Source organism: Polypterus senegalus, chromosome 15 (assembly GCF_016835505.1).
Source record: "Polypterus senegalus isolate Bchr_013 chromosome 15, ASM1683550v1, whole genome shotgun sequence".
NCBI classification, from domain to species: domain Eukaryota; kingdom Metazoa; phylum Chordata; class Cladistia; order Polypteriformes; family Polypteridae; genus Polypterus; species Polypterus senegalus.
The window spans coordinates 1,639,752-1,663,299 of NC_053168.1; the positions used below are offsets into that span (position 1 = coordinate 1,639,752).

Here is a 23,548-nt window from a genome sequence, read left to right on the forward strand (position 1 = left end):
CCAGAGATACCACTATACTCTTAAGTCATCCATGGGCTGCACGTGTTATCGAAAGCAACCTGACCTCCCAGGCCTAACAACGACTTCAAGTAGCACGTAACACACCTGTCACACTACACGACTTTTCTGTCTCGGATTTCATTGTCAAAGTCTTTGATAGTCTGAGGCTGTTGTGCTGTGCCAGTCGCAAGCGCCTGTCATGTAGTCTAACAGCACCACCGACTCGGCCTGACAAAGTGAATTGGGTTTGATTATATAAGTCATGGGGGTGACGTGTGTGTTTGTGTGAGAGCAGACCACCTATCACTGCTCAGACAGAAGAGACGAGGAGTAAGGAACGCAGGTGTTTTGGGCCTCACTGACAGCAGAGAGGGACGTCTGTCTGATCTCTCAGGTTTTACATACCATGACTGAATGGAAAAGAGATTGCTGCTGAACTTGTAAAGCCTTTGTGCAGCCCCCCAGCCCGGTCAGGCAGCATGGCCTTGGCCTTCAGGAAAAGGCGAGCTTGTGATCTGTTAGAATTGTAAGAAACTGTAGTAGAAGGTCATCACAGGGTCATGTCATTTGTCGTTCCCTGCGATTGCTAGTTGCGTCACCTGACATTGTCACCTGACCAGATCGGCACCCTCTGACTAGAAGTCATGTAATGTGACGCTGGCTGTTGATGAAGTTTCTTCCATCTTGGACGAGCCTCATGTTGTGTTTTCTAGTCAATTTTAAAAATAATTTACTAGAATGAGGGAGCAGCAGGTGGAAAAGAGGAAATGGGTGCCTCTGGGCATTCTGGGAGTCCAGTGGACTGAGTAAGAGCTGATGTGAAGGTCGAGCACAAGTGGGCGAGTAACCTGCCACTCCTCCAGTGTAGAGGAGAGCAGATGAAATGAAGGAAGAAGAACCAAAGCCCCCAGCACTCCACCTTAACATCAGTTCATACCGCAAACCTTACAGGTCAGTCAAGTGAAAGATGGTTTTCTTCTATGCTATGTGAGACGTTGAATGTCCATTACGCAACTCTTCATCAGCTCGGGGGGCACTGCCATTAGCCACACTGAGCTGTGGTGGGTCCTGGTGTTGCTGGTGAGGCACTTGAAAGGTGGTCTTGACGTAGCCGTGGGCGCGGCCCGGAGAGGGTCCTGCAGGAGCCTGTGCGTTGGTCGTCTAGGTGATGGTACTTATAGCGCCTTCTTTTGGGCGGTGACTCTTCCTTTTGAAGAAGGTGACTAAGGCGACCAGTGGCACACAGATCATGGAGGCAATCACGAGAATACCAATGAACGCCTGGGTGTAGGGTGGGTATTCCTTCTTCACCGTGCGCCCCTGCAAAACAAAAAGGTGAAGCTCAGAAATGTCATCTGCACCAGACGGAGCAGGACCTTCAGATCTCGACCTGGTGGGGGTCACTTCACTCCATCATTCAGGGCAGCTCGTCTGAATGTTTAGGGGGAGTCGCATGAGGTCAGCACTCCCGCTAGCTTTTTTTTAAAGTTTCTATTTACGTTTTTGTTCATCACGTTTGCTTGTTGTCTCAGTTACATGCAGGAATCTCAGCAGTGCTAATGTGGGCAAAGCACCACCTGTTGGAATGGAAAATTCCATCCACTTTTTTACTACATGAATTCCAGCAGGGTGTGCATCATAAATATGAATACCGCTGACAGGCTGTTATAAGTTTACTTGTTATATTTTTGTAATACTTCTCATCTTTTTTCAGAAGAGCTTTTCTATATTTAAGAGATTTTGAAGTAAATGGATTCCTCGTTTGAGTTTTAGATTCTGTGCTCATTTAAAGTTTCTGAAAGTATTTTGTGCTGTTTCTGACACCATTTTATGGTGTTTTTTTTTTTTTGGCTTCCCATTGTTGGGAAAACTGCTCCTAGTCGGGGAGGGGGTACTCTGAGGTTGTGCTTTGTGACGTCATTGACGCAGCGGGTATAAAGGTTGGTACTGATGGCCTTTCGTCATCTGCTATGAAATTCTTACTGAGAGTCTTTATGGTTTTTCGTTTTGCTCTGAGTTTTGACTTTGTACAGCAATGTATTGTCATCGTCTCCTATTCTGGTCCTGCGACTTTAATTTTGTTAGCGGTTTATCTCTCAGAATAACACAACGAGCAAACAAAATAAAGAACAGTGCAACCAGGAGAAAATTCAGGAACTGTGAAGTCGAAACGAGTCAAAAACACAGGCAGCCGCGGCAAAAAGTTCAAAGACGACACTTTAGTTTAAAAAAACTTGTGCAATAAAAAGGCTTAGAAATCGGTGAACTTGAGGTGACCTTTTTATCTCATCGCGTCGGTCCCAAAATGTCACAACCTCTGAGAATACGCCGTAGCAACAAGTGGGCTCTGTCGTAACGCTGGGGAGACCCAAATGGTGCAAATAATGAAGAAAATTCAAAACAAACATCAGATTCAAATAAGGCTGGGAAATTACAAACCCCCCAATACCAAAGAAAGAGAAGGGTCGATTTAAAAAAAAAAAAAAAAAAAGGATCAAAAAGCCGTTGCTGTTAACAGTGGAGTGAGGTGCCCTCTGGTGGGCACTGTGAGTACTGCACTCTGGCTCTTCACAGGAAGTGCCAGACTGGGGGTCTTATGGACAGCTCTGAACTCCATCTGCCACAGCGTAAGGCGACGTCACATCCGCTGCGTTCACTTGCTGCTCCCTCATGTGACATCTCCGGTGACTCAGTTCTCCAAGTTTGTCTTTAGTAGGGGTGGTCTGTGCCCGTCTACGAGTGCCAACATCCAGTGACTGCTCACCCTGAAGTCCACAGAATGCAGCGATGAGGAATTAGGAACACGCGGCGGTTTTGGGACCTCACAAAAGGAAGAGAAGCTCGTCTGATGTTCTCAGTTTTATGTACAACAACAAAATGGAAAAAAAAGAAAAAGGGACCGAGCTGGCAGCTGAAGTCGCCGTACCCGTTAACCCTTCATGTGGCAGCAGCTCCGTCAGGCAGCGCACTGTTGAGTGTCACAGCGTTGTTAAATTGTCAGTCCTGTACAGCCGATGTCATCTTCTGTGACTTCTAGTCCCTGGGTATGTCAGTTACACCACTGAAAATCACAACCCGTGTCACGTTTACCGACTGGTGCTGTACGAGGGGTTACAGATCTGGAAAGTGCAGCCGCAGTCTCTGCCATTTTCTTTCTGTCGAGACATCAGCCTGACGAACTTCCCTTCCGTCTGTGATGCCCAAAACACCCGCGTGTTTCTAATTCCTCGTCGCTACATTTGGCGCATTGCAGTCACTGCTTGTCGGTTCTCGTAGACACAAAGCCCACCATTCTGACTAAACACAAAATGTTTGAGGGGCGAGTCGCAGACTGGTTGGTCTCCGTCACCAGTTATGCCAAAAAAGACGTCAGGCTGTCCTCGCCGACCGCCTCCGACTCGCTAAGATCACGTAGTGTGAATGAAGGCTACGACCGAAAATTGCTGGAAAAGTCGTCTAATGGCCAAGGAGATCAGCCACCGTAGTCGGCCAGTCTGACGTGCCCCACGACCGCAAGTCGTGTGCCATTGGTGAGTGTGAGTAGTGGGGTACGCTGCAGGGTGGTCCATCACGGTGAGACGCGTCTCCTTTTCTTTCACGTGAAACGATTAATTAAAATAAAACAAAGACACTTACCTGGAGTTCGTCCCACGCTTGATAGGTCGGAGTTCCACCAGTGATGTAGTCTATCATGTAAAATATGAGCAAGCCGACAATCAGCAGGGGGCTGACGACGGACCAGGTGACCCTCCAGTACCAGTGTGGCAGATGACCGATCATCATGCTGATGTCCTCCTCAAACCTGTAGAGCAACAGGCGACACATCAGGGTGAGCGGCAACCACTGTCCCTCGAGGTGACCTCTTACTGACGAGCGTCATCGTCCTACTTGACCAGAGCAGCTCAGCTGTCCCCACCATATTGTGAACGTTTGGTTATGGGCTAAACAAAGGAGCCTGATGGACTGAGTGGTCTCCTGTCATTAGTCGAATGACCCTGAGGGTCCTGCCTTTGATTCCTTTTACCTGCCCAGTCCTCCTCTTAATGGAGGTAACGGGCTCTCCCAGTGCCATCTCCCATCATCTCAAACAGTGCCAGTCAAAGCCCATAATGAGCCCTTGGTGGCTAAAACACATGCCCCTTTGGCTACCAAAGTGACACCCCCTCAGTGTCCGTAGTGCTGGCGGGGCATTTCAGAAAGACCCGGAGATACCACGACAATGTCCAGGGTGTGGATGGGAGTGGCAGGGTCCTGGAGTGCACGGCCCTTTCAAAAATGGTGCCCCCCCCCAGGGTGCTGTCACCTAATGGGCTGCCCACCTCTGATCTCAAACAGCTCAGTGCAGGACGAAGTGCCAGGTCTTCCAAACCGTTGTGGCACTCCAAGAGGAGGTTGTGCCCAGAATACAGATTGGCATTCAGAGTTTGATGTAAATGCAGTCTGCTGGGCTCAGGCTTTGGTTAAGATGTCACCATTGTCCCTTATGTGTGTCCCTAGGCCGGTGGATTCTCCCTGTAAGGTGCTATTAAAATCACAGCCTCGGCCGCGGCCTTCGACTCCCTGCATGGGTCTCAGTGCTGTTGAAAGAATCTCGTCTCTGTCCGCCATGTTGGAATGTGGCCAGTCAGAGAGTGAGACATTGTATTGAGCAGGGTCCAATCAGGGACGAGATGCACATTAAGTACGAACCAATCAGAGTCCGCCTTTTCAGAACTCTTTGTCTTCACCCCTCCACACTGCAATGCCAAGCCTGGTGGAGGTGTTTTGAGAAGCTCACGGCTTCGTTTCCAGGATGTAAAAACGCCAGGGTAGTGTGGACGAAAGGCAGTGTGGACGTGGCCTGAGAGACGAGTACAACTAAAGATTAAAATTCAAGGAAAGGGAGAGAGAACTTCATCAGGGAGAGAATGTGCCGGAAACTTAACAGTCACCGCGAGGCTTCAGCAAGCAGAAGGTCGATTCACTCGTGCAGCTTCACAGACGGCCGCTCAGTCAGTCCGAGATTGTGGATGTGAAGATAAACTGTGACGGGCGGCCTCGGCCATGATCCGGCAGGATGGCGCATCTGAGACACTAGAGGCACCACGGATTCCCACTGGGCATGCTGGGACTTGGAGTTGGGCACAGCCCTGTTGGGTTCCAGAGGGGCCACCAGGGGGAGCTGCAGAGCCCTACAGTGGACTTCCACCACACATGGGAGTGACTCCAGGTTATACTGATGAGCATCCCAGGAGCTGAAGAAAAGGAGCCGCCTCGCGCCATTCGAGGAGTCCGAGTCGGGAGGAAGAAGGATGAAGCTCGCGAGGGAGAGGAGTGGAGTGGAGGCAGAGAAGAAAGAAAGGAAAGAAGGAAAAGGACGGTGCCTTGGTGCTCCTGTGGGGAGTGAAGAAAGCGCTTCCAGACGTGTAAGTAAAGGTGTGCTGTTTGTCCTGCCTGTCTGTCTGTCTGTCTGTGTCGGGTTAGGGTGGCTGTATGCTCCCCTGTGGTCCACAAAACAGGACGACAGCAGGCTGGTCAACAACTCGTGTCCCCGTGGGCTCCGTTTTAGTTCTCGACAACTGCTTTACTCCACAATTTTTTATTGAAAGTGAATTTGTTTTGCACAGCTGGATGTCTGGACACGTGGATTATGTGACATGATGAATGTGACATTTTTTCTCTCGTGGACGGTTTGCTGTCGTCCAGCGTTGCTCTCCATAGCTGCCTATTCCAGCAGAAATTTTGTTGTCATCGTTTTCCATGAAACCATGAATTTAAAAATTGTTCACAGCCGCCAATACCATCTACTGTACCTGGAGTAGGCAACCGATAAAAAAAATACCATCTTTGAGGGGGAGAAGAAACGACCGAGTATCTGGAGTGAAGCCCCTTGGAGACACGGGGAGAACGTTTTAAAGAATTTCATTTCCAACATGTGATGCCGTGAATCCCAAGCAGGAAACAGAAGATGAGTTGGACGTATGACACTAGTCAGGTGACGCCCACAAAATGGTGGCTTTGATGATGTCCTTACTGCATGGGCGTGTCCAGATGTTGTGCCTTTTGGTGTAATGGACCAGCTGCGGACCACCAGAGTGCCACTCCATTGAGGAGGTTGGTCGCTTTATGTGATCCCTCTGCTAACACTAGGGTTAAGATTATGGGTAGGCCTGGTAAACCAGGTGACAAAATCCTGCCATCCAATTGGCTGTCCAGTGGACCTGCTGAATCACGGAGCTATGGAGGTCTGCAGCTGAGCCCATCTTCTTCAGTGACTGATGTTGTGTGTATTGTGGGCTGCAGTTTGACTCTTTCCAGTGAGGAGGAGGAGGAGGAGGAGACAGGTCACGTCACTTATGTTCCTCTTTGTCCAGCAGGTGGCACTACTGTGCCCCTCTACATACAAACACCCCTGTATTCATCTGTTTTCAAAGCCGATCCCAGCAGTCATTGGGCACAGGGCAGGGACAACACCTGGACAGGATGCCAGTGCATCACATCACTGGGTGAGCACACACACACACACACACACACACACACACTCTAGGGCCAGTCCGCCTAACCTGAGTCTTTTAGACAATACAACACAGAGAGCCTCACCTCTTTAAGCCATAAATGTAGCAGACACTTAGGATTTCAATGAGGACGATGAAGAGCAGGGACAGGGTGACTGCGTAGTCGTTGAAAATGGCAAACCAGTAATTTCCTGAACGGGAGGTGAACCCGAGGCCGATGACAAAGCACAGCAGACAGACGAGTCCTGCAATGACATCAAACAACAGTGGTGAGCGTGTGAGTGTATGTGAGCACACGTGGATGAAATCACAAAGGTCCTGAGATGCCACCACAATTACAGACCTGCGAGGGTCTCCTGCTGGAGATGCCTGGAGAGAAACTGCCAGTCTCGTAAGGGAGTGATTATGGCCGCCACGTTTCCCAGCATGCTCCCAATGCCCAGCATCAGCAACATGGTGAAGTACAACACCGACCAGAGCTGGGAGATCTCCATGTTCTTGATGGCCTCGCTGTACACAATAAACGCTAGGCCAGTCCCCTCCACAGCCTGTGAATGGAAAGGACAAAAAGGCAGACGTGAGGGCCGAAACTCGAACAAAATGGGGGAAACATAAAAAAAGGCAACCATGGAAGGCGATAAACGAAGCTGGACCCTCGCCATCCGAGTCTAAACGAGGAGAATTTGGATACATCGTGAATGGGCTCGTTATTGAATTTGTCTTCATTTTCTTTACGATCTTTACGAGATCTTGCACTCATTTGTGGGGGTTTCTTGAGCCCGAGGATCCAAATCTCACTTTAGCTTTTTGATTTAAAGACCTCTGGCTTTTTTTTTTATTTCATTGTAATTGTCATATTTTGGTGGTCCCATCATTAGGGCAGCTGCTGGCTTGTCCCCGGAGGTTGTGATAACCGCTACAATGCAACGAGTGGAGAGGTCGCCATTGGAATCACTTCTTCATCCAGGGTTGCGGATTCTAAAACTCCTTGTTGTCTCGTAGCTCGTAGTTTTGGCTTCAGTGTTTGCCTCTCATTTTGCTTTTGGTTCCTGAGTCTCGGCTTTGATCTCTGACTTTTCTCCCAGTTTCTGTTCTCTGAATCTGCTTAGCTTGCACTCAAACCCTAATCTACTATACAATAAAACTCCACTGTCTGCATTTGTGTGTGTGTGTCCAGTCTCGACAGAACAATCTGATTGGGCACTTTGGATTTGGTCTGATTGGTCAGATTCACTTTGGTTTCTCAGTCAAACGTGACCAAGATGAAGCGCTTGAAACGCATGATGATACTCAGGAAAGGCATAGGAGGAACGCCGAGAGTCACCTTCAAAGACGGGAAGCATTCACAAGAATACGAATGGCGTTTTCACAGCAGGTAATGGGGGCCCTTCTACCACCGGGGGTGCTCACAAAACGCGGACAGGAGGTGAGCAACACGTCTGAGAAGCAGGCTTTATGAGGTTGAAACACTGAAGAAAGGCGTAGGAGGAACTCTGAGAGTCGCCTCCAAAGACAGGAGATATTCACAGAACACAAACCGCATTTTCACATTGCATAACGGAGGACGTGTCTGACAATGGTGGTAGTCACAAAGTGGACGCGAGGCAAGCAACACATCTCGAAAAGACTCTTCGGAGTCTGAGAAGCCAGCTTACCGGGAATGTGGATGAGAGAGGAAGTGCCGGTCAAGAGAGGCTGAGATATACGAGGATACCGAGGAGATGCCATGAAGGTTCACGGGGGCCAAGAGATATCAAATATTTTCAAATGTATTCTATGACTAACGTAGTTAAGAAAAACACAAGTTCTGAGGTACGAATCTACTGCTACTTCACCAATGGCGCCACAGAGTGGTGACACCTGACTAGCAAGTAATAATTTGATTGGACTCTGCACTTGTGAGAGTAACAGCACAACGAAACTCAATCCACAAATTACAACAAGTAGTATGGGCGGCTGATCAGTAGGGGGAGCACCTGAGGCAAGGTAGAAGAACTTGGATCACATCACCCACCGTGAAGACGAGGCAACTCTTAAAGTCTGACTTCTGATTGGTCAGTTGAACTGATGGCTAGGGTGGTGCCTTTCCATTTGCTTGGTGGTCTACAGATTCGAGTTCCCATTTCTAACATGAGTAGAGAGTCTCTGGTTAAACACCTCCATTTCACGTCTAAGCTGCTGGTCTTGGCCACCGTACATGTGGTAGGGCCCACGAGATGTCCATCGAAAGAAGAAGAGCCCTGGTGGAGACTGGACTTCTTAGTCTTAGGGTCCTTTAGCTGGCACCTGGGGGAGCAGGATGTCCTCTCAACCAATACGCTGGTGTAGGTGCTGCAGGATTCCACGCTTCACTCCCGTCTTTGGTGATCAATGGTGATGTTTCAGGTCACGTCAACGGTCAGTCAGCTGGTTCTTTAGGGCTTCTTCGATACGTTTGAACCACGTTTTCTTTGGTGCGGTTTGTTGAACTTTCCAGGAGGCGGGTCGCTCTCACCATAAAAGGTTCATCCTGCAGACCTGGCCAAACCATTGCAGTCTGTGCTTTGTGATCAGGTCTTCCATTGGAGGCTGGTTATCGCACTGGGTCCCAATGGTCGCACGGAGGGACACACCCCATATTTGCCTCAAGCATCACATTTGGAAGACCTTCAGCTTGTTCAAATCACGTTTCTGCTCCATTCAAGAGAATTGGCGTGATCAGAGTACGGAAGAGACGTATCCTTGTTTTAATGGAAATACTGGACTTCTTCCAAAAGTACCACTTGAGCGATGCAAGCGCCACAGCCACTCGTTCAATCTGATTATGGACTTTGATTGTTGATGTCGCTTTCTCCTCTTGTACGAGTGATCCGAGATATTTGAATGCTTGGACCTCCTCAGTTTGGACTCCGTCTAGGTGAACTGTCACCTGTGATCCATCTGTGGTCATGATCTTGGTCTTATCCACATTGATCCTTAAGCCATAGGTTTGGGCGATGCCAACTATGTCATAACGTGTATCAGTAGCCACTGTGTTGGTATTGGTGAATATGGAGCTGTCATCTGTGAAAACCAAGTTTGTTCACATCATATTGTACTCCGCGTCTGCCCTTGAATACTCTTCACATAATAGCCAGACTGGACCCCAAACATGTCTCATGTCCAGCGTACTCGAGAGCAGCTCACTCACCTTCTGCAGCAGCTGCTGTATGGAGTCCGGAAGAAGGCATTGGGAGAAGAAGAAAGCAAAGTTATTATAGTTTTGCCTTTTTATATTCATTTTTATTTCTATATTTTTTCTGGCCTTACTTGGAAATACAGTTTAATTTTAGTTTTCCTTCATCGTGTATTTTTAGTTTTAATTTAGTTTTTATTTAACAAAGACATTTCTATTTAATTTTTGTATATATTAGTTTCAGTTTTAGTAATTATAGTACAGTTAAAGAGCTGCTATGCAGTTTAGTGTTTGTGTCACAATGAGACAGAACTGTACACTTAACGGGTTTGGATATAATTGGAGTTTAATGTTAGTGGAAGTTTACTACACTACACGGCTTACTATTTGGTTTTGGTTTTGTCTGATAAAAAACCAGGCACTGAATATGAACAATCTTACACAATTTAATAATTTTGAAACTATTTTCTATGTCATTTGTGCTAAACAAATCTGTGCTGCACTTTTTTCCTTTTCCTTTTATTGCCCAGAATGGGCCAATTTGTAATGAAATTTATGTGAATTTTACGATGTAAGGGTTTTCTACTCTAAATGTCTACAGTGCACAACATATCCTGCTCAAAGACAATGTGCTTATAATGAATGCCTTCAATATTGCATTCAAAAATCTCAGATACTGGGCTTTGTTGTTTTCTACCAGCCATATTGATCTCTGATTCCATCTCCGGAACAATTTATGGACAGAATTTTGTACCTGCAGGCCCAAGAAGATATCAAAAATTAAAAAACAGAATCTGCACACAGGTGTGATCATAAAAATCACAGGAGCTTAGGAAGAACAAGACTCTTAGGCCTGAATGAGTGTGCAGACCCCACCGAGCTGTATTGAGGCAAATATAGAAAAACAAGCATGTAGTGTGAAGGTTAGGGGCAGTGAGACTTGAATAGCCCACCATAAGAACAGTAACCCCATAATGAGCAGAGTAAGAGCAGGTAATAAGAGTATGGACAGGCACAAAATGACAGAGACAGCATCTGAGATTAGGAACAATATATACACGACATGATCTAAAGCAGTTTATCCAGAGCAGGATCACCGGAAACCTGCAGCCTAAGGCAGGAAAGATCCCTGGAACGTTTGATTTGACTGATGTTAAGAACAAAAAGAATACGATATTTCAACTGTCAACTATTGAGAGGGAGAAACATTGAAAAAATGGGGACAGATATGTTAAAGCATAATTCTGCTACTGGATTACTTTCATAATATCAGGTATATTGAGCTGTGAGTATTAAATAAAAAAGATAAATTAATAAATAGAGCATAAATACAAAAACACATTAGTACGTTTAGCTTTTCATCACTTGGCAGACTCTCTTCGCCTACCTACCTGTAGTTCAGTAGAGACGTTGCCAGTTTTACAAGGTTTGTATCGCTTTGTTGTTAAACGATGTTTTTAAAGCAAAAGTGATTGGTCAGCTACAATATGCTGATCTCGTATGATCACCTTGTCAGTCTCTCGATCAGTGCAGTTTTATTTTCAAAAATCGGTAGTGGTGTCCCCTCGACCTTCTCGTGTACTCAGAAATGGGGATGGATATTTGAGGAGTAAACCGCAAGACGATGATTATATTATGTACATTAAAGAACCATCAACAACAAATCAAATAAAATTAATGATATAATGAACAATTATTATAAAAGTCAACTTGAATAAATTGGACTATTTCGTAAAAAAATAATCGAGAACGCGTTCAGGTAAAGAACAACTTCCAGTTGATGGATTTGGCCCAGAAGTTACTACAGATCTACAATTCTGGTGTAACAACCACAGGCTAAATTTCATCCATCTATCTCGTTGTGTTTTTGAGTTATCGTGTCTACACACACACACACACAGACATAATTCCAAAAAACGATATTTTCAAACTTGGGGACGTCTAAAACGTCAAGATTCACCAACAACTGGAGGTTGAATTTTTTTCATGATTACCGTACTTTCAACAAAAAGCAGGCACCTGAGAAATAAACTGAGACGTTACTCACTTGTGATTTTTCTGTCCATACGGTAAAGTTTTTGTTGACCACCACATTCCAGTTTCAGGCGTTTGAATGACATCTCGATATACAAAAAGTGCAAAGAAAGGCAGCGTGTAAATCGTTTTCTATCCCACACTCATTACACGCGTATTCGGGTTGTTCTGTCACCGCAAATGCTGTGTGAACTGCCGCCCTCCGTCACACGCCGCCGTTCACTGGATGAATACGTGCGGGCGGCTGGTGGTGGGTGACTTTCAGTTTTAGAGTTAAAAGTTATAAGGGTTAAAAACTAACAGCAAGAATATTCATTGAAAAAAACGAAAACTAAAATCATTTTTAGTAAATTATTATTTTATTTCAGTTAGTCTTTCCAGCTACTTTAATAGTTTCATTTAGTTTTAGTTTTTCATTTCAGTTTTGTTAATTATTTTATTTCAGTTTACGAAAATGTTTTTTTAATAATAGTTTCAGTTTTGATTTTAGTTTTGTTAACTATAATAACCTTGCAAGAAAGAGAAAGAAGAAAAAGCGTCCTTGTCTGTTCTAAATGCAGCGTAAACCAGCGGGCTGACCTTTACGAGCCAAAATCCAGGGAATTTACCCGTGAATTGAGTGGAGTGTCCCAGAAGCCCCTGCTGTTATGTTTACTCCTTGAATATGTGGGCGTTATATTCCAATACGTCCAGCAGGGGGCGTTTGATTAAAATGGGGGGGCTCTCTCTCAAGGCTAAACACTGAGCCCCCTGGTGGCCTTTGCTAAAATGAGGCCTGAATCGGGTCCTGACAGCCTGCTCACTCTGATTGGCTATTGCTTAGTGGTGAGGCCTGTCCACCGGATCCAGAAGTGCAAGGTGGGCCAGCCAGTCTGCTTGATGTGCTTCCATACAAAAGTCTCACTGGTGACACTGAGGAACAGGGCTGGCTCTGGGGTATTGGTGGGTTGACGCTCCCCTTATTTATATCTGACATTGAAGACAGGAGGAAATGGAGACCCCGTTTTGGTGGGTTTGCTGATCATAGAAGAGATGTTCTCCTCGGGGATAAGAGCAGGTTTGTATTTGTAGATAATTAACACCAAAGAGCGGGTCCTGGGACATCAGTGTGTGTTCACACTACAGTGACATCGGATAGAAGAGTGTCATGGCGCCCCTAAGCCAGTCCTGCCGAGCAAAGATGATTGGCCGCATGCGTGCGAGTGACAACTCAACGGTCATTCAGTCCTCAACTAGACCTTGAGGTGGGACATTTTTTTCCTGTGATCTGCCATATCCTGCACGTGTCTGGGAGCCTGGCATGCTTTAACCCCTCCAGTTCCCATTCCTGGTCATAATATAGCGCCTTTTCAAACAGGCTGGCTCATTTCTAGGCTGAGGTGTTTGTTAGAATGCAACTGGCAACATAGGAAAGGCAGGTGGGCAGTGCAGGGTGAGGTGAGTTTGGCCCCCACAGATGTGTGGGCACAAATACAGCCACATGCCAGGTCAGGGTCCTCCACTTTACCTTTCAGAGCAGCAGTGAAGTATAAAACATGAGCCACTGCCCTGATTTTAAGGATACGAGATGAGGAAAGTGAAGGATTTGGGAGGCCAGAGGCTGCTGGGTAATATGACAGAGCGGCCGCCATACCGTGTCGAGCTCCGACTCCAGGTCACAGAACTCCATCTGCGGAGAAATCAGCGCAAACTGCTCTGGGTAGGTGGCATTCAGGCGGGTGACCCAGTCGCCCAGGTTCTCTGCGGTCACAGACCCTTCAGCCAAGTCGAAGGAGTTCATCAGCAGCAGAATCATCCTGCAGTGAAAAAGAACAACGGGCTTGAAAAGTCAGTCGCTATAAAGAGCAAGCAGCACCACGGCTCCGCCATTCAAAGGGCAGCAAGAAAGCTGGATGGAGGAAGTTTGTCCAATTGGCTACTAACTGCTCCCTGGCATCGGGGCTTGTATAGTGCCTGGCAGTGTCATTTAAGGGTGGTGTTCATGTCCCACGATGAGGGTGGGCAGGTGAAGAGAAGAGAAGACTGTGTTGGGGTCACAGGTGTCTTGTGATGTTATATAGCACCTTTCATAGTGTTGGCTACGCTTGTTTTGTTAATGTCAGCCCTGGTGGGGTAACACAAGAAGTAACTTTTCAAAAAGGAGCCTGCTGGGTTTGATGTTATATACAGTGGTGCCTTTCCAACAGGAATGCCATGTCAAGGTACTTTATGGGCACAGAGGTTCATACTTCCTCAGGGTTAGCAGGGACACCAGAGAAGGGGACATTCAATCAGAATCACATGAGCTGAAACCCCCGATTTAAAGGATTGTGGTAAGTTACTAACCCCAGGTAGCGTGAGGTGTTGGCTGAAAATAAAAATGGAGTCTCACGGTTCCAAAGCAACGTTTCTGAGAGAGCGGGAGTCAATGGTGAACAACGCCGGACCCCAGCAAACAAAATCAAAACGTTCGTGAAAAAGAAGTCTCACGTTCAGCTTTTGAGTTGAAGACGGGACTCTCGACCAATCAATGAGGGGGAGAGGCGGGTCTTCAATTCCCATGTGAAGGAACTCCCTGTTTGTGGACCACATTTTCAAATTTATTTATTCAACTATCTTCTTCTTTTGGCTGCTCCCATTAGGGGTCACCGCAGCAGATCACCTTCTTCTATATCGTCCTGTCCTCGTCATCTTGTTCTGTCACCCCCATCACCTGCATGTCCTCTCTCACCACATCCATAAACCTTCTCTTAGGTCTTCCTCTTCTCCTCTTCCCTGGCAGCTCTATCCTTAGCACCCTTCTCCCAATATACCCAGCATGCATCTCTCCTCCTGACATGTCCAAACCAACGCCATCTCGCCTCTCTGACTTTGTCTCCCAGCTGTCCCACCTGAGCTGTTATATAGCGTCTTTCACAGTCAAGCCTGTTCCATACTGTACGGTACACGTTGTAGTGGGGTCCACATACTTTGTGAGATTTTACCTGTTCCTGACACCTTTATTCTTTAAAATGTATTTCCACTTTTTGGATCATTGGACTGTAGCACTTTGGGGGGATGAGGACTATCTGTGCCTGGGGGTCCTTTTTGAGTTCAGACTGAAGGGCTTGCCCTCCTGCTGCAGACCACCACAGCTCTCCCATCCCATGCAGCTGCTCAAGATGTTTCCACACCATCCTTCATTTCCGCAAGTCTACGCCAACAGTTCGAGACCAACGGTTAAAGGACGGAAGTGACATCACCACACATCTAAAGTGCTCGCCAACCCGTGTCCTTAAGCTACCCCTAATCTTAACCATTTCTACTCCGTGCTAAACACACTAACCCCTAACCTTCATGTCTGTCCTAAACTGCTCGTCTAGACCTGCAGTAGCGAATGGTGCTGTGACTTTGGAAGCCAATGACAGGTCAGGTTTGCCAGGCCCTGAAAAGAATCCCAGCCCATGGACAGCTCAAAACCCGCCTAACAACACGAGAAACAAGCCTGATACCCGCCGTATACAGTATGACGCACCGGAAAGCACCGGAAAGTGCAGAATCAAGAGCAACGGATTAGGAACGTACCATCGAAGAAAACGGGGGTGGGGGAGAAATCCGCCTTGGAGAGGTGAGAGTGATGGAATTGGTGGGGGGGATGGGGGAGATTTGAGACAGCTATAAAGGTCCGAAGAACAGTGCCGGGGGTCCCGATCATAGACATAGAGTTACCAGACGCCGCATGACCAGCAGCATCGTACGTCAGCGTCGCCGCCATATTGCGAGTGGCACTGCTGTGCAGTGAAGTAATGGATAATGTGCTGCTTGGGATTGTGGGATTGTACAAACCGCTGGACGCTCCAAACCAGATCCCGGGGGATTACATTTCATAGGTAAGGCTGAACAATTCTTTTGGTTATATTTGACCATTAGAAATCCCATTTTATTATCTTAGCACTCAAGGTCACCTTACAATAAAACTAAACAACATTAGTAAAATTAAAACAAAGAGAATGATAAATGAAAAAAACAATAATTAGCAAAAAAACAAAGATAGTTGGCAGTGACAGTGAAAAACTTACAATTGGTATTCCAGTTTGAAAAGATAAGTTTTAAAATGTGTTATTGAATCGAGCTGACGGATCTGAGAGGGAAGAGAATTCAGGAGTTGAGGAGCCCAGGAGAGACGCTCGACTCCCAGAGCACCGAGTGTGACGTGTGGCACAGAAAGTCGAGCTGCGGTGGAGGATCTGAGTGAGCGAGACGAGTGCCAGTCTGGAGGACATCAGTGAGGTGTGGAGAGCTTGAAATGTTCAGAGCGGGATTGTGTGTCGTATTCTGTAGTGAACAGGGAGCCAGTGACGTGAGAGAGAATCGGTGTGATGTGTTCAGTGGGTTTAGAGCAGCAGGTTATCATCCTGGCAGCAGAATTTGGAAGAAGTTGTAAGCGATGGATACGTTTTTGTGGGATGCCAGATAGAATAACATTACAGTTATCTATACGTGACGTGACTCGGGCATTAACCGATACGTCAGTACTGTGTTGCGTAAGAAGAGGACGAAGTCTAGAAATGTTTCGGAGATGGAAGAAGGCAGTCCGAGAAATGTTACTTATACGGGAGGAATTATTTAATATTAATAATAATTAATAATTGCTATTATGAGTGTATAAATGGATATAAATAATTGCCACAATCTGTTGTATGTAAATGATGCTGTTTTAAACGTTATTGTTTTTTCATCAGAAAACCCGGTTTCCACGTCTACCTGTACTGTATTAGTTTAAATGGCACTTTTGCCACTCACAATAGGTGCGGACGCGCTGACGTATCGTGTCGACTGGGCATCACAGTGAATGCGGCGTCTGTCTATATACTTACTGTATGTCTATGGGCAACACGGTCTTTGTAAGTTACAATTATTGGCAGAGCCGCCCGACAGCCAATCAGATGACGTCTTTACATCACATGGTTAACACTGAGCCGCTCCGCCGGGAAACCAATCAGAGTGCCTCTTTATGCTGCCAGTTCCCACCCTAAAGGCAACGCGGTAATTCAAACGAGAGAAGGAACTCGAAAAGAGAGACCAGCGGCGCTTAAAGAAGGGCTGATTATAGAAACGGGATGGCCGAAGCCACCAAATCTGCGATGTAAAGCGGTGGCCCTCGGATGTCGTCGCTGCTTGTGCCGCTCCTGACGTTCTCTAAATAAGGCGCAAGTGCGCTGCCGTGAACGTCCTTTGAGCTGGGGAGGCGATCAACTTAGTCTGACAACGTCAACGTCATACCGGCGAGGTTCATCTAATGATGTGTTATATTGGAGCATTACGAATGAAAATGATGGAGGCAGGTGGGCTCTTCACTCAAAACACTTTGTGGCGAAACGGAGACGACCGAGAAGCTCAAGGTGATGATTTGATTTGTCCGAAGTGTTTGTGTGCGTTTGAATGTCAACTGACAGACTGCGGTGCCTTCTCTTCGTCCTTTTCTTTTGCTACTCTTTATATACCAGGCGAGTGTCATGCGTTGTTCTTGATTATTAATTGTGATTCTGTTGGGTTTATTTATTTAGGTGCTCTTCTTGTGGTTGATATCCGACGCATTTTGAATATACGTTTCTTTGTTTCTTTCATTTCTTTTATTAATTTTTTTTGGATGCTCATCAACTTTGGGGTCAGTCCTTAGCTGGAATCCTTTGTATCCCTCAAACTAAGTCCCGGGGTTCATGCCTGCGTCATGTCCGTCACATTCTAAGCTTGTCTCCATATTTCTAGAACGTTCGCACCCTCAGCTCTAAGATGGAGGGACCTGGCAGGCTTGTGCTTCTCTTCAGCAGTCGCTCAGTGCCACACAGGGAGTCGGAGCTGAAAACGAGTCCGGCAGCCCGTGCGATTTAAAGGAATATTCCACCCAGGGATGAACTTTTGTATACGTTACTTCTCCCATGTAGTTTGTGTCCGAAAGAAAATATGACGTGTTTGTGGATGGAGATTCAAATTTCTGATAGAACGAGATGTTGGTGTTGTGCGATCATCAATCGTGGAATGTCCATTGAGATCAACAGAATTAATAAGAAAGGCGTCCCTTTCTAAAGTGAATGGTGTAGTGGTGACTGTGAAAGACGCTGTTTGAGTGAAGAGACAAATTAAACGGCGCGGTGGCGCAGTGGGTAGCGCTGCTGCCTCGCAGTTAGGAGACCCGTCTGGGTTCGCTTCCTAGGTCCTCCCTGTGTGAAGTTTGCATGTTCTCTGCGTGGGTTTCCTCTCACAATCCAAAGACATGCAGGTCGGGTGCATTGGCCATTCTAAGTTGTGTGAGTGTGTGTGCCCTTCATTGGGCTGGCACCCTGCCTGGTATTTGTTCCTGCCTTGTGCCCTGTGTTGGCTGGGATTGGCTCCAGCAGACCCCTGTGACCCTGTGCTAGAATATGGCGGGTTGGATAAGGACGGAGGGATGGACTGACATAATGAAACGAAAGACAAGCCTCGTCTACAACCACAAAGCACATTGTGATAGATGTAATGTATGGACTGGCATCCTGACTGGGGTGGACGGTGGTCTTTTACCTGGCTGAGAGGCCATTATGGCAGGATGTGCATCCTGCCCTGTAAGGTTCTTATTCCCTTTCCCAGTAGGATATAATGGATGGACTGGGGGAAGGCTGCCTGTTAAAAGCAGTTCATCCGCCAGTATGATAGGTGGCAGTGCTCCTCCAGCATGGCTCCAGTTTGGACTCCCCCAGGACTGCATGGGACTAATAGTCTGATGGGGGCAGCCCTGGGTGGGACTCCCTTGGTGCACACTGGTGGCACCCGAAGCCTTCCTGGATCCAACTTGGGACTTGGGAGTCGGGAGAAGGCGGACAGCATTTGCCTGGAAGGAGCGGAGGAAGGAAAAGGGAGAGAGAATTGGGTTTCTTGTCGGAGGCGATTAGTGAAAATAAGAAGGACTTTTGACCCCCGGCCTGGTGTCTGTGCTGTCCTGTGTGAAGTCTGGCGCTCTGGGACGCCCCCTTCAGGTTTGTTAAAACTGATGTCTCAGATTGTAATCAATCAACCAAATTACATTAGGGTGCTATTTCAGTGAAACTATCCTCCTCTTACGTAGCGCCATGCAAAGTGCTTTAATGAAGGGCATTGTGGCGAGTTCTGTGTTGAAGCGGAGAGACTGTCTGTCGCTCAATTTGAAGATTTATCAATCAATCAATCAATCAAACTCCAGCATCAATACTTCATAATCCAAGTTTTCATAGCGAGTTCTTCACAGGCAGTTAATATGGCGGACTGTTTGGCTGAAGTTCGAATCAGATTGTAAATCGGTCAGGCTTTGCGTTTTATATCGCCTTTCAAAATGGCCGTCCTTACAAAGCACTTCCTCCTAAAAGTCGTAGTGGACCAGGAAGACTAAAAAGCTTTCTACCGCAAGTGTGAGAATTGAATCAATCGGTCGAGTTCTGCCGTTATGGCAGCTGAGTCTTAATTTCACGGTGAGCAGCACCACGCAGGTCATCAGAGTTCTGGACGGAGGGAGATGTTGTTCACCAGCCCATCGCCTCGAGCTTACGTTAAATCTGTGAACCACCTGGTGCCGTTTTTTAGGTCCCGTGTGCAAACTCACGTATTGTTGTATGCCATTTAAAGACGAGTCAAGTGCGGCGTGCAGCTCACTAATGGCAGCCCAGTGCTGAGTGCTGCGCCTCACGATGCTCTTGTCCCGTCATTGTCACCTACCTGTCTATGCAGCCTTCATAGTTGAAGGTGGCCTTAAATCCATAAATGGAGAATGTGACGATGCTGGCAAATATGGAGGTGCCACTGTTGATCAGCGACACGACGATGGCCTGCTTCTCAAAGTTGTTGTTGGGCTGGTTGAAGCTGGCGAAGGCGATCAGACTCCCAAAGCCGAGCCCCAAGGAGAAGAAGATCTGCGTGGCGGCGTTCACCCAGGCTTTGGGGTTGGCAAGTTCTGTAAGCTTGAAGTACAAAAGAGAAAGCAAAGAATCTCAGCAAGGTGAGCAGATGAACCCGAGGCTCCCTAATTGAACCAACTTCATTTGCACCATCGAGTATCTCCGCTACTTTTAGAGTTTCAATCAAAAAACACCTCAATGAATCAATTACTGGCGTTGTGTCGTATGTAGAAATCCCCATCTCTGGGCACACAAAATCATAAAGTTGGTAACACGATGGCCTCACCTGGGTGTTGGCATCAGAAGCCTTACCACTTATAGTTCAAATGTCACCCATCAGGCTTGTCAAGTGGCTTGCATGGGATCGGGAAGAATAAAAAATGGGGGGGAGCTGGTGCTGCTCTGACACAATGCCAGTCTGATCCATCCAAGTGTATGGTGTGTGTGCCAGTGGGCAGGAGGGCAACAGCAAAAAATGGGCAGAAATGGATCTGTTCTCCTAATCCTACCAGGTATAAAATATCCCCCTGTTCCTGTACTGTGTCTTATCTATCTTAATGTTCTACATTGCCTTTCATTGTCTGTCTTTCTCTGTTATATAGTGCCTTTCACTTTACATTCTAGTGTTCTATCTGTCAATTATATAGTGCCTTTCACTCTATGAATCTCTTATCAATCTCTCTTATATAGTGCCTTTCACTCTACTACAGAAGGCCTCATCTCTCTGTCTTTTAAAGTTCCTCTATGGTGCCTTCTCTCTGTCTGTTATACAATGTCCTTCATTATCTATCTCTGTCTGTTATATAGTGCCTTTCCTGTCTGTCTCTCTGTTATATAGTGCCTTTCACTATCAATCCATTCATCCTTGAATCAAATACCAGATGGAAATTTTTTCGAGGGTTGGAGGCACAAGTGAAAAAAAGCATTTGAGTCGCCTCCTTTAGAGTGCACTGTAAGACACTCCGACGGCATCTTTGTCATCGTTTGTGCGTCAGTTTGATCTTGACAGCTTTTTAATTACGTATTCACTCCATGTTTCTACAGTCAGAGTGATGGCAGGTGACGTGACTCGCACAGCGTCATGCTGGTATCTTCAATGTGGCATGAACGTTTATCTCAATCATCTTTTATACTTGCGACTTGCATAGTGAAGACCCTCACAAGACACTTTAGAGGTCCTGCAGTTGCAGCAAGTGCAGGTAAAGCAGCACGTTCAGGGTCACCATGTGTGTCTGTGGTGGTGACTCAAGATATGTGGTTTTTAATTTTATTTAGCCCCTCATTTTCAACTTCCATATTGTATTTGGGTGAAGTGATTCAGTTGCTGCCCACAAGTGTTTATGATGTATTAGAACATTAGGACACTGGAGATGAGAAGAGGCCATTCAGCCCAACAAAGCTCACCAGTCCGTCCCTAACGTCTTACTGTCCACTACACTACTTGGTCTCTAGTGTCTATCGTTCTTTGTGTAAAGAAAAACTTCCTAATATTTGTGTGAAATTTCCCCTTCACAAGTTTCCAACTGTGTCCCCGTGTTCTTGATGACCTAATTTTAAAGGCACCTTCTCGATCCACTGGACTAAGTCACTTCATAATGTTAAACACTTTAGTCAGGTCTCCTCTTCATCTCCTGTAAAGGCTCAGCTCTTTTCATCTTTCCTCGTAACTCATGCCCTGTAGCCCTGAATCAGCCTAGTCGCTCTTCTCTGGACCTTCTCTTGTGCTGTTGTGTCCTTTTTGTAGCCTGGAGACCAAAACTGTACACAGTACTCCAGATGAGGCCTCACCAGTACATTATAAAGGTTGAGCAGAACCTCCTGTGACTTGTACTCCACACATCAAGGCGCTATATGACCTGACCTTCTGTTAGCCTTCTTAATGGCTTCTGAACACTGTCTGCCAGTCGATAGCTTAGAGTCCACTAGGACTCCTAAATCCTTCTCATAAGGTGGACTCTCAATTTTCCGACCGCCCATTGTGTATTCAAACCTAATATTTTTACTTCCTATCTGTAATTCTTTACATTTACTGACATTAAATTCCATCTGCCCAAGTCTGTCTGCTGTCCAAGTCCTTCTGTGATATAACGGATTCCAAATTATCTGCTAGTCCACCTATCTTGGTATCATCTGCCAACTTCACCAGCTTGTTACTTATCATCTTCTTCTTTTGGCTGCTCCCGTTAGGGGTTGTCACAGCAGGTCATCTTCTTCCATATCTTCTTGTCCTCGTCATCTTGCTCTGTCACCCCTGTCACCTGCATGTCCTCTCTCACCACATCCATAAACCTCCTCTTAGGCCTTCCTCTTACCTGGCAGCTCTATACTTCTCGTCCTTCTCTCAATATACCCAGCATGCATCTCTCCTCTGCACATGTCCAAACCAATGGCATCTCAACTCTCTGACTTTGTCTCCCAACTGTCCCACCTGAGCTGACCCTCTAATGTCCTCATTTCTAATCCTGTCCATCCTCATCACATTCAATGCAAATCTTAGCACCTTTAACTCTGCCACCTCCAGCTCTGTCTCCTGCTTTCTGGTCAGTGCCACCGTCTCCAGCCCATATAACACGTCTTATCTAAATCATTTATATATATAGAGATATAGATATATAGATATAGATATATATAGATATAGATAGATAGATAGAAGTGAAAGGCACTATATAATAGATAGAGATATATATATATATATATATATAGGTATAGATATATATAGGTATAGATAGCGGCCCCTGCACTGCACTCTGATGGTCACCACTCTTAACATCGGTCAGTTCTGATGAAGTTCTTGGCACCATCACCCTCTACTTCCTGTGTCTGAGCCAATTCTGCACCCATCTACACACCACACCCTGAACTGCCACTTCTTTTAGTTTGATGCCCACCCTCTCATGTGGCACGTCATCAAATGCTTTCTGCAAGTCCACATCAGTAATCTCATCTGCTCCTCTCTGGTCGTATCCTTTTGTTTCTTCCTCATTGAATTCCAGCCTGTTAGTCAAACATGACCTTCCTCTTCTGAGCCCACACTGACTGTTCCTCCTGTCCTTGCCATGTGCTGCTCAATCTCATCCTTAATAATTCCCTCCATTATATAGCGCCTCTCATACTGAAGGCCCCCTCTGACCGCCACACAGTTGTTTCCACAGTGTCTCAAGGTGACCCCCCTGGGTGGGGTCAAACTCGTAATCACTGTAGCCACCAGGGGGAGACACTGGGTGTGAAGTTACCCGGAACTCCATGTCTTAATTTTGTGGCTTTGGCGGACCTGAAGCAGTGCAATGAAATCCAGTAAATTAAAAAGGCAGTTGGCAGACGCGTAGGACCGCATTCATTACCTTGGGGGTGAACATGTATTTCAGTCCGTTGACCGCTCCATGAAGGGTGACCCCACGAATCAAATAGATGATGAGGACGAAGTATGGGAAGATGGAAGTGACGTACACCACCTAGAGGAAGAAATAAAGAGCAGAGCAGAACGGAGGGTGTAAACGTCGCGCTTGTTCACGTTTGACTCTCGTGACACTTTGGGATGTCAACATTGTAAAATCTCTTCCACCTCTGAGCTGCTATTCCAGTATGGGGTGGGTGGCAGGAGGGCAAAACAGCCAGCTGTGTGTATCAAGGGCACTTGGACGTGATGCCAGTGCACTGCAGGGCACTTTGAGTCACCGGTGCAGATGTTAACAGGTCATGCAGTTTGCACTCGGTACCCAGACAAGGACCTGAACCCAAGTCCTCAGAGATATCAGGCAGTGGTGTAAACTTCTGTGCCCCCCATGTGGAAAGGAAAAGTAAGAATAAAAGTGACCTCACCAGGCCAGTTCATTGATAAATGAGGCCTCCTCCAAACCTGATGAGTTAGCTTTAAATAGCTGAATGCCAACCTGGACACCCGTGATGTTATTCTGCACTTTCAGGAGCAGTGCATGCTGGGTTGTGGTCAGGCAGAGCTTTAGGACTCCCATGAGACCCTCCTTTCAGACTGGGATGCTCCTTGT

At 46.6% G+C, this 23,548-nt stretch overlaps 1 protein-coding gene across 1 annotated transcript in view; it reads right to left on the reverse strand.

Annotated features, from left to right (window-relative positions):
• Positions 1–1,041: 1,041 nt before the first annotated feature.
• Positions 1,042–23,548, reverse strand: part of LOC120515675 (sodium- and chloride-dependent transporter XTRP3A-like) — a 49,178-nt gene continuing 26,671 nt past the window's right edge. The window contains exons 5-11 of the mRNA XM_039736895.1: positions 22,886–22,996; positions 19,366–19,607; positions 13,316–13,478; positions 6,838–7,042; positions 6,580–6,739; positions 3,637–3,802; positions 1,042–1,320 (exon numbers count right to left, since the gene is read on the reverse strand). Of these exons, the coding sequence (XP_039592829.1) occupies positions 1,162–1,320; positions 3,637–3,802; positions 6,580–6,739; positions 6,838–7,042; positions 13,316–13,478; positions 19,366–19,607; positions 22,886–22,996 (1,206 nt within the window). The 3' untranslated portion in view covers positions 1,042–1,161. The remainder of the gene's footprint in view (positions 1,321–3,636; positions 3,803–6,579; positions 6,740–6,837; positions 7,043–13,315; positions 13,479–19,365; positions 19,608–22,885; positions 22,997–23,548) is intronic.